Raw genomic sequence first — 11,945 nt, forward strand, 5'->3', positions numbered from 1 at the left:
AGAAGATAAAGAAAAGGATCATGATACTATTCTAGGAAGTAATTTTACAAATATTTTAGACAAGTACATAAAGATACAACCCATTTAGATTTTGAGGAATTTTGAAGGGATGAGGAGTCACTATACTCATTGAAATTGGTGCTACTCACAATTCTATAAGTGAGGGGGATTAGTGGTAATATTGGTTATCAAAATAGAATATATAAATGAATTTAATATTATTATCAGTAATAGCTTGTCTATTTAATGCACCAAAAAAAAATCCTAGTTGAATCTTACCCTAGTACAATGTAAATGATGAGTTCTATGTTGTCAACATTGGAGGAATAGATACACTATTGGAAAATCAATGATTGCAATCATTAATGGAAATCATGCAAAATATCTAAGCCATGGAATTAAATTTTCAACCCATATAAAAAGATGTAATACATTGAGGAAAGACAAATGAAATATAATGAAAATAAATTCTAGTCATGAAAATTTAGATTCGGTAGTGAAATTTCTAGTGTTAAAGATAAAATCTTCCAAAAGAAAAGGATTATACCACAAGGTATAGAAAGTCCTAGACAAGAATTTTATATTATTTTAGTAGCATCTTTATTAGAAGAATCCTTAACATAGGTTTTAGAAATGTAATTGAGTTAGTGAAATCCTCTAAGCTTTCTATCACCACCCATTACCACCATTTATAAGGATGTGTTAACTAACACTAGCTAAAGTATGTTTAGATTCAAGCATCAAACAATTTTAAAGAAAACTTTACTTGAATAAATTTACAAGTACATGATTATATTCAGCTAAACATACATATGGAAGGAAAAATCATGCTAATTCTATCTATAAACTATGAGCAATTGAAAAGAGTAATGTATTCTATATATGAAATCCATGGGATGAAATACATTGCAAAATACGGTAGCTTATGTAAGCCTTATTACAAATTTTCATGTATAAATACATGATTGCATACCAAACTATATAAACCGCTTACTAAACAGTAACACAATTCAATATATTAACTAAAGAAACTTAATTTATGTCTTACAATGTAAATAAACACAATCTAACATATACTAAGGTTTTTAAATCATAAGGACTTAAAAAGCCAGCATCATTCACTCAATAATCTTCTCATCATTATGAGAATAGAAACAATGCCAAGCCTATCAACTTAGTTATTTATTAAAAGTTTGAAGTATGGAGACAAAGTTCTTCATGTCTCTTTCATTAACTTGAAAATTATTGCTAGTGAACATATCACTCATCTTTTTCGCATTAGATTTGATTTGTGCTCCTCCTTCTTCTATCATTATGGCTCTAATTGCTTCACTAATATCATCCTGAGTAAAAGATCCATCGTTTTGATTTCTTCTCACTTCTATTCCCACCTTAAGCTCTCGTGCAAGCTTTGCATTTAACCCTTGCTCAAATTGCATTGGAAGAGTTATGAGGGGCAACCCAAACCTTAAGCCTTCTGTCATGGAATTCCATCCACAATGAGTTAAAAAGGCCCCTGTAGAAGCATGATTCAAAATGTTTAACTGTGGAGCCCACTTTGTCATCAGTAATCCCTTATCCTACAAAATCATTTAAAGAGTTAGAATTGGTTTTCAAATACAACACATTATTGTTAATTTTTTTTGAATAAAAATAAGTACTGTGTTTTGAATATAAAAAAAAAGCTAAGATTCATCATATTGATCTATTTTATTGTCCTAAAGATTCCAAAAGGACCAAGTGAAGAGATGGCGCCTAGCATACCCCGATCTGATCTTGAAAACCTTGCACCAAGTCATTTCCGGCAGGCAGAAACCAGAGAAATGACACGTTGCTCTCTTGCAGACCCATTGCAATTGGAGTGAACTGTTCGTTGGTGAGATTGTACTCGCTACCAAAAGACAAGACCACCACCGAAGCAGCGGGCTGCTTGTCGAGCCACTGCAAGCAAATGTCATCAACGGGGAGTGGCGGGAGTTTACGCATGAGTATTCCAACAGGGTACACTGGCCGCTTCACCAGGCTTTGCAAATACTCCATGTACACTCCTTCCAACTCCAAACACGTATTGCACGCCACTGCCCAACTCTCCCGCAAGCAAATGCTGGAACGCTCGGCAACGCTAAGGCCACCTGGATGCTTGCAATAGAGCAGCTCCATGGCCTTCCGCGCATCGAACAACGTGAAATGAATATTGGATGAAGGGAAACCATTCGGCGATGCAGTCATATTCTCGGGGATTGGGTTTCCTGATGCCATAATTAGCTCCCCTTCAATATAGCTGAAACTGGTGACTCCCGGTGGGACGAATAATATGGGGGCAATGGGATTTGGCTGCTTGGCAGCCACACGAGGAACCCAATACTGCATCACATCGAAGATAACAAAATCTGGTGATAGCTTTTGCAACAGCGCTTCGAAGGGCTTCTCCAAAAGGTCCATTGCGACTGTGAGTAAAGGTAGTTTTACTTTCCCTTCTGGTCTCTTAACAAGTTCGGCGGAGCACTCTACGCCTGTTGGCAGCCCCTCCACGGAGGGCATCGGCAACTCGATCAGATCTATCCCCGGTGAATCCCACACTTGCGGTGTAATTCGTAACTTAATATTCATTGGAGTAGAGACAATGAAAACTTTAAGACCATGACTCGTCAGCCTTTTGCCAAGCTCAACGAAGGGCGTTATGTGACCGTGGGCAAGCCACGGAAACACCACCACACGAAGCTCTCTCTGCTTTTCTTCCACCATTGTTGATGCTAACAAACAACAAGCTCAAGTTTCAGCTAACAAAGAAGAAGCAGCTGAAGTTTCAGCTAATAAAGAAGCAGCTCAAGTTTCAGCTAACAAAGAACAAGTACACACTACTTTAAGCTTCCGATGCGTTTATATAGACGATTTTCCCCGACTGCTAAACGTTTTGCACGCGACTGACCTAGGAATGATGTCTAGCTGCCCTTCCGAATAGGGTATAGCTGTCCTTCCAAAACGTTTCGAAAACACATCAGAGGTTTTCCTCTCGTATACAAACAAATTACAACCATTCATATAATGTAAGGGAACAATCATTATAGTGATGTACTGTCTATTTTTGGTCCCCACCATCAACTTTAAATTCTAACAAATTGAATCAATTTAAAGTAGTTTCTAAAAATGGGTAAAATCGTGTATATTATGTTGATGGTTAATTTTGATTTTGTGTTTTACATTTAAGTTTCTATAAATGGGTATAAATCGTAAATATTATGTTGATGGTTATTTTATCTTTGTATTTTACACTTTAGCTATATCAAGTTACCCTTAAATAAATGAAATTAAATGAGACTATTAGAATCCAAGTGGAAGGCCTTGACAAATAATACATCAAGCAAAATGATTAAGCTTGGTTTAAGAATAAAAGACCATATAATTTGATATCTATTGAATAACAAGTTCTCAAAGAATGGATGTGCAAAAAGTAACATAACTAAGCCACCATGCAAGATGAGGTGTAAGAAACAAATATCTTTTGTGGGGTCTTATTGTGAAATTGCCTATCAAGATATCATTTATAATCCTTCCACTAGAACTTGAAAGCTCTAATCCAAATTTTGTGAACCATATGTGGAGGAATGGTGTCAATAAGTATCTAGTGCATATCTCATGATTCTAATGGAAGAGATATAATTTGAGATTTGGCTCAAGTCATGATAGAAAATTCTTACTGACTTTCGAAAATATTTTACAACAAATTGAATCCTCTTTTACAAAAATCCAAAGAATGAACGCAAACCTAGAGGGCTTTAGATAAAGGTTAGTTTGTGCATTAAAAAACTTATAACTATCAAATATATTACTCATTAATAGAAAAATCATTATAAAAAAATATTGTCAACTCCTAAAATCCAAGACTTGATGAACTCCCAACCCTTCTAGATGTGTTTTGTAATATGTAAATGGGTTCCTTCATAATGAGGAGAGTATAGATTCCAAGTGCTTTCCAAGTTAAATACCTTAATGACACTCGAGAAGAATATAATGCAATATGAAGATTTGATATATGTCATCACGTTAAAGCACTTAATAATCCATTGAACACAAAATGTTAAGCCTTGATTATGGATTCAGAATAAACATAAACCACTAGAATCACGAGAGATACAAATATTTATTAACCACGTGATGAAAACATATGTTAGCATAAAAACAATCCTAAATAAAATCCATAATAATATTTGTAATTTTAAATTGAAATCCACAAAAAGACTGTAAATTCTAAATATAATTGCTTGGGATGTCTAAAAGGGAATGGGGATATCAAGAAACATGCATCTAATGTGCTTTTTTTTATCAATAAGAAATCAACAGAATGGTGTATGGCTACCCTTACAAATAGTTGAAGCTAGGAACTCTTAGTGGGATAAATAATAGGGGATGAATAATAACAAGAGTATAATTGTAAAAGATTGTTACACTTTCAACAATGTATATCCTGCCAACAAAATGGTTGTGATTTGACATTTATTAATTAAATAAACAATTAAAAAGGTTGTTCTTTTTTATTTTTGAAATTAAATTAATAAATGTCAAAACATAGCCATTCTACGAGCTGAATAGCCATTTGAAAATTATTGTATTTTAATAAGCAACTTACCTAGTCCCTTCATGTTGCTTCCCTATAGGACTTTCAAATCAAACCTCATTCTCACAATCATACGGTTGCTTGTATGAAATTCAATGCATCAATGTTACAATTTGTCATTCATATGTGTCATTCACTACCTATCATCTGATGCATTTCTAAGGACTTAATAAAGTTTAAAGTTATTTGTACTAGTTCACATGGCATCCTTAGACATTTAATTGTACCGGTTCACATGGCTTTGTCAATTTTAGGTTCATCAACTTTAAATTCTAAAAAGGAATAGATCATTAAAAGATGGAAAAGTTGTGTTAATGCATTAAGTATAATATATTAAGAATTTTTATTTTATTTCATATTCATCTTCTTTTCATTATCTCCATATGCAACTCAATTACTTATAGTTATTGTTTGGCTTCTAGGTAGTAACAATGCACACTGTAAGATCCATTATGCCCACAAGGGTAAAAAATTGGTCATTTCAAAGTGTCACTTTGATACCTACTTAAAGATGTCCCAATAATCCTAGACTACAAACACCTCAAAAATTGTCAACACTTCTGCAAAAAACCCCCAATAGTCATGTGCTATGATTATGAATTAAGTTGCACAAATCCTCCAATTAAAGTCCAAATATTTTAACTACTAGGGGTAAAGTGGGTGGCTATTCATACATGTGAAATTTATTATTGAGCATTTAGTTATCATGTTTTTTGTTTCTATGAAGTTATCAATTGCAGGATTGAGTGATAAAGGAGTGAATGTGAATTGGAACACAGGTGGTAACTGGTGCTCTTCCCCTATTCTATCAAAAAAACTATTATGAGTCAAACCTTTCACTCTCCTTATCGTAATACTTGTCATGAGCTAACCTCAAAACTCAACATTCTCCACTCTAGTTCCCCATTACCCACATTAATGGATTTCGAAGACACTTATAGATTATGTTGCTCTAGATTATAATATTGCATTAATGTAATAGTTTTTGCCAAGCTCAACGAAGGGCGTTATGTGACCGTAGGCAAGCTACAAAAACACCACCACACTAAGTGCCAGTCTGAATGGATTTCAAAGATACTTATAGATTATGTTGCTCTAGATTTTAATATTGCACTGATGTAATAGTTTTTTCTAAGCTCAACGAAGGGCATTATGTGACCATGGGCAAGCCACGGAAACACCACAGTAGGTGCCAATATTAATGGATTTCCAAGACACTTATAGATTATGTTTCTCTAGATTATAATATTGCATCGATGTAATAGTTTTTGCTATGCTCAACGAAGGGCGTTATGTGACCGTGGGCAAGCCAGGGAAATACCACCACATTAGTTGCCAATCTTAATAGATTTCAAAGACACTTATAGATTATGTTATATTGCATCGATGTAATAGTTTTTGCCAGCTATCACATAATGATATTTTTTGATTTCAATGGAAGCCTTAAAAAAGAACCTAGCAAGAATAATAGAATACTTGTAAGGATATAGGGGAGGCATACAAAGTACAGGGGATGCCAAGAAATATGCGTCCGATGTGTTTTCATTGACAAGAAACCAGAGGAAGGATGTCTGGCTGCCTTTCCAAATAGCTGAATTGGGTCACTCTCGGTGGGACGATCATTTTGATATGGTAGATATGTGGTAGATGCGTGAATGATAATGTGTGATGAGATAATATGCGAGGAATAATAATAAGTCTACATTTATAGAAAACTGCTAAACTCCTTGCACTTTCATAAAAGACTGCCTAACTTTTGCTTTCATAATGTACTTATCTAGTCACTTCATTATTGTTTGTCGAGTGCGTCCCTGCAGGACCTTCAAATTTAACCTCATTCTCGCAGACCTACGGTTGCTTCTACGAAAGTTCAAAGAATTGGTATTTGAAGGTTTCAATTTCTCATTCATGTGTCATTCATGCATATCGTCCCAGGCATTTTCATGCGGACTTAGTAAAGCTGTAACTTAATTGTACTACTTCACATGGCGTTCTTAGACGCTTGATTGATGATTATACTAGTTCACATGGTTTTATTAATTCACGCTCCTCGTTTTCAACTTTAAATTCAATTTGAATTAAAGAAAATCATGATCCATCAAGTAGTAGTCAGGTTGCATTGAGTACAATATATTAAGACATTGTTTTGTTTTCACATCTATTTTCATTACTTTCAAAATTCCACAATTTAACTATTCTATTACATAGAAAAAAAATGGACTCAAACCTTTGGCTCTCATTACTTTGTATTCGTCATGCAGTAACCTCGAACCTCAACATTTTCCATTAGAGTTCCTCACTAGACATCGACATTCAAACTTCCCTCCTCTTCCATCCCCTAGTGGTATGATCTCAAAGCTTGACATGAAGCATCTATAACCCTTAACTTCAAAATTCTTAAAAATCACGTTTTTTCACATCAACTCCGACCTCTTGCATTGATGGTTTGGAAATCCATTAATGCAACTGATAAGCCGTTACAACTATGAAAAGTCTAATAAACATCCATAAATCTTTTTATCTTTCGAAAGGGTGTGCAGTTAATGATAAAAATAATGACATAGTTGATGCCCTAATTTATTGTTGTAACTAGGGTTTCGTGAGCCATTGTTTGTGTGTCATCATTAGGTGAAAATCTTAAAAGGATTTTAAAGACTCATATAGATCATATTACTGTAGATCATGAGATGAAATTGATGTAATGTGATTTTGCAAATCTATCACATGCTTTTCCTTGTTTCTTGTACCGTTTTAATATAATTTCTAGTGGTTTTTATGTGATGTCTTTCGTGAATTTTGATTCATCAATAATTATGTGTAGGGATGATTGATTAAACATGTTGTCACCATTTTCATCATGTCAACACTTTCTTATGTTATTTGAGTACCAAAATAATGGACCTATATACTACTAGGGAGTTTAGCATTCAAGGGTTGCTTACACAACCAACTCAGGCTCTTATTTTATTGTAGGTCTCTGTATGATTTCAACATTAAATGTTGTAGTAATAAATGGAAAACTAAGCTATGAAATAGCATAAGAATGTCTAATATTGAACATATATTATGTAATCAATGTCTCAATAATTATTTAAAATGATTCAAGGAAGTAGTCTAATCATAGTCAGATATTTTCCTTTGCAAAATTCATTGGCATGAATAAAATTAAGTTTTGGTGTATGTTTGTAAAGACTAAATATATTACATATGTTTGTAATAACCAAAATATTAATTCTTATGGGTTGTTTTAGTTTTGATAATGGATTATTAAGCATGCTTATCAAAAGATAATATTTAGTTTCTAATTGCAAACATAGTTCCATTAATGCTATGTCCAATTCTCATTTTCCTCTTTGTTATTATAAATTTGATGTCCAATGAATTGGCAATAGATCTTTATTGGTTTCAGGCAAAAATTTAAATCTAATAATGTTTCCATTTTTGTTCACTATATGTTTAAATTATGATTTATGTGTTGTTTAGGATTCACTATTATATAATATAAAAATATTTTAAATCAACCAAAATTTAATATCATCAAGAAACTTGAATATGCATGCTTAAACCTTGTCATTGTGTAAAAGATGATAAATTAAATGATCTTATTGGAATAGAACTATTGGTATCTATAGGTACAAGTATAAGTTGCATGGTCAACTATATATATGCCCATTGTAGTCAATTACACTTAAACTAGTAATAAAAAGTGGGGTCAAATGTATAGGTAAAGGTATAGCTACTATTTCCTCTACTCTAATCAGGTGGGAGGTAAGCTCACAAACCTGCCTCACAACTTTGCTCCAATATCATGTTTGGTTTTTCTAAATTTAGAACAATGATATTATAAAATAATACTATTAATTTATTACTATTTTATTTCATCTCCATTCAACACATGTTACACATTTACCAAGGAGTTTAGTCTTCTACATTATAGGAACCACTCTTCAATAATATGATTTTTTTTAATAACTCATATATTTACAATTTTTTGTATATGTACTAATAATATACATTACCTTATTGGGATGTTGTAATATTAATAAATCTTAAAAACAAAAAATCAAGTGAACATTAACTCTTAATACACCCTCCTAGCTTTAAGTGGAGTCTAAAGAGCAAGAGAGTTTACCCACTCCTAAAGTTAGAATTTAACCATCCCATGTCTATTGATAATCTTGATTTTCCATTCTCCATGAAAAAAATCAAGCCTTGAAGATAGAAAAAATATCCAAGATTTATGAGTGTTATTTTGGGACCTAATAGTTGCAAACTAATTCCAAAAAAATCTTGGTTAATAGTATATATGAAAAATTTAATATTTTTACAATTGATCATGGATGTTTTGTTTGGTTTCAATTCAATGATATTTAATTTAAATAAAAATACATGATTTAAAAATGTTGGAGCTATTTAGATAAAAAAAATATCTCAATTATTGAATCATATTAATAAGAGTTTCCAAAAAGACATAGGTAAAAAAATGTAATATTTGGTTACAAAGATAGCCACCCAAGATCTGAAGGTCTAGTGGAAAGCACAATAGAATGAGAAGATCAATATGACAAGAACAAACTGTATTTCTATTAATAATGTAAATATAATGTGTGAGATACCCATGGTTACATAGGCCAAGATGAGGCGTATGATACATTAATATTATGACAAGTGTCTTAATCTTATGATATGAGCCATAAAGTGATAACTTATCAACAAAAAATGGAGAAGTTATAACTATCCACTTAAAGTGGGAAGAATCATATGTCATCCCTACGTAAACTTAAGTAACGTGTGATTATGACATAGGTGATGAAATTATTAGGTATAACACCTTATTCACACCAATAATAACTAACAATGGTGTAAATTTCATTACAAATAATTTATCCACAAATTGTTAGCAAATGGTAGGTCCATTCAAAGGAAAAGAAATTGTTTGGTCTTTAGAGAGTTTACTATCTTGTTATCATTTACGATACTATCTCCAATTTTGAAATCATTGGGTCCTATTATTTCTTAAATAAAATACAAAATTGAAATCTTAAAGTGTTACTAAAAGGTTTTTTTTAAAAGAGTGTAGATCTAGACTTTGACATAGTAGGAGACACACTATAGTCTTGCTTCATTATCTTACAAATAGTTTAATAAATGTTCTTTAAACAAATATAGATTTGTATTACATAAAAATGACTTACTTGGTGATCATGATATTATGAGAGAAAACATGTTTTGTTTGTGAAAAACTCAGAACAAATTCAATGGTTAGATAACATGTCTAGGTGTTGTATTGAACTTTTTTTTTCATAAAATATTAAAGAAAATTGACTTTTTGTTATAAAATAATCAACCCAATGAAAAAGAAATCATTTGTGACATAATATTTAGAATATTTTCCTATAAATTCATAGAGTTTAATAGTTCTTTATGATTTGTAAATATGTAGTCGGATCTAAATGCTCAAATTTTTGAAACATTAGCATTTATTTAATGAACCTTTGACACAATTCTACAAGGGTCTATATTAGTATTCTCCAAATATTTTTATATTGAAATATTATAGGAGCAAAATAGATACACTTGTTAACAACAATTCAAAATCATCAAATCTCCTTACTTGTGAACAAACCAACTATAAATACAAAAACTATAATTGACCATTTATAGATATGTATTGATGTAGGAATTGTGTTGCTAATTGTTCTTGATGAACATTAGACATATCATAGATGCAATATCTATAAATTTTCAATTTTAAATAATACTAGTCATTGGTTATTGGTTTCAAGTTACTTATGATTGATTTTTCTAATCGATGATTGTTAGCTCAATCAACACACATATACCAGATATCTCACATATTACTAAGTGGATTCATTTATTCAAAATGATATTTTTTATTCTATATGATAGAGTTTGAACAAATATTAAGGATGATATTAGCAAAAAATTGAAACATATTATACCTTCAATCCTCTTACTTATAGAGATTTCTCCCTTTTTTATACCTTGAAATATGATATATATTTTTTGCTCACTTCTCACCCACAACCTATCACCCTCTATTTTTTCTTTCCTAATAAATGTCAAACTGTGAATTTTTCTCAGGGTTGTCCTCGCATGTTTTGAAAGTGTAAATCCCATCGCACAAAATATCTCAACTTCTACTAGTACTAAATTTTAATTAGAACTCTTCATTGAGCCCTTTTTCTTTTTTTGAAATTTTAATGTTCAAAGTGTTATACACCCTTGAAATTTGATTTATCCAATTGTTGCAAATTTTGGGGCCTCATTCCATTGTTTCAAGCTTCACTTTATTTTATTTTTACAAGAGTTTAGGGTAAGTGCACAAAGATGATGGTAAAAAAGGGGGGTATAAGTGAACACTTTTTTTTCTGAAATCAGGTGAACCTGAACTTGGAGGAAAAATTTGAAAGTCATCCACTTAAGATATGAAGTTATTCAAAGAATAGATATCGTAGTACTCTGAATCTAGTTTCCAAACTACTTAACTTTTTCAAAATTGGATAAGATTAAGGGGGTCAAATCCTTCACCCACAAAAAACAATCCCTGATTTGTTTTGAAAAACATAACATAGTGTTTGACGTGCACATCAAAAAAGTCATAGTTAGATTTAGTATTTGACAAATCCTTTGGCATAAAAGTGAGCACTAGAAGTTGTGTATTTTTTGTAATTTTTTGTTGAGTATTTTTTTAAAATGATTTTTCCAATCAAGCACATCCTGAAAATTGGGTACCTGTTCATGCACGAAGCATAACTTGCACTAAAAAATTGACTATAAAATTTTTTATTTATTTTTAATTATAAAGAATCAAGTGCACTACAATAATATATAATTTTTTTAAAATTTGGATAAGTATATCAAAAGTTATTAAAAAAATGGTACACGTATGTCTGTGAGAAATATGAACACACTGATATAAGAAATTCAATAATAATATGTTATTGTTGTTTAAATTTAAAAAAAGTTATATGGTTAGAAAGCTCAGAAGATGGATGAAAATATGGTGGCAATTTTAGAAATATCTACTTGATGAAGTGTAAACCTGATGCTGACAAAGTCGAGAAACCAAGTTGATAAAATAAAACACGTCAAAAAGGAGGAAAATGGAGGGAACTCAAATTTCCAACCCGTATCTTTGTCATCTAGACCTATTTCCAAGCCTAAAGAGTCAAAAGCGGGTACGGGGTACCTATGGTATAAGAAGCGTGTACGTGTTGTCTTTACTATAAGCAACGTGTAATAAAGCTAAAATAGTGCACACACATTTCTTTTGTTTAAAATTTGGGAGTTTGTATAATATATATAA

General features: G+C 31.7%; 1 protein-coding gene across 1 annotated transcript; it reads right to left on the reverse strand.

Moving 5' to 3' along the window:
- Positions 1-1,178: 1,178 nt before the first annotated feature.
- LOC131874893 (UDP-glycosyltransferase 91C1-like) lies at positions 1,179-2,819 on the reverse strand. Its single transcript, XM_059218835.1, has 2 exons — positions 1,765-2,819; positions 1,179-1,580 (listed from the first exon to the last, which is right to left on the reverse strand). The coding sequence occupies exons 1-2, from the start codon at positions 2,743-2,745 to the stop codon at positions 1,179-1,181; spliced, it is 1,383 nt and encodes a 460-aa protein (XP_059074818.1). The 5' UTR covers positions 2,746-2,819.
- Positions 2,820-11,945: the final 9,126 nt, after the last annotated feature.

Source organism: Cryptomeria japonica, chromosome 4 (assembly GCF_030272615.1).
Source record: "Cryptomeria japonica chromosome 4, Sugi_1.0, whole genome shotgun sequence".
Taxonomy (NCBI): domain Eukaryota; kingdom Viridiplantae; phylum Streptophyta; class Pinopsida; order Cupressales; family Cupressaceae; genus Cryptomeria; species Cryptomeria japonica.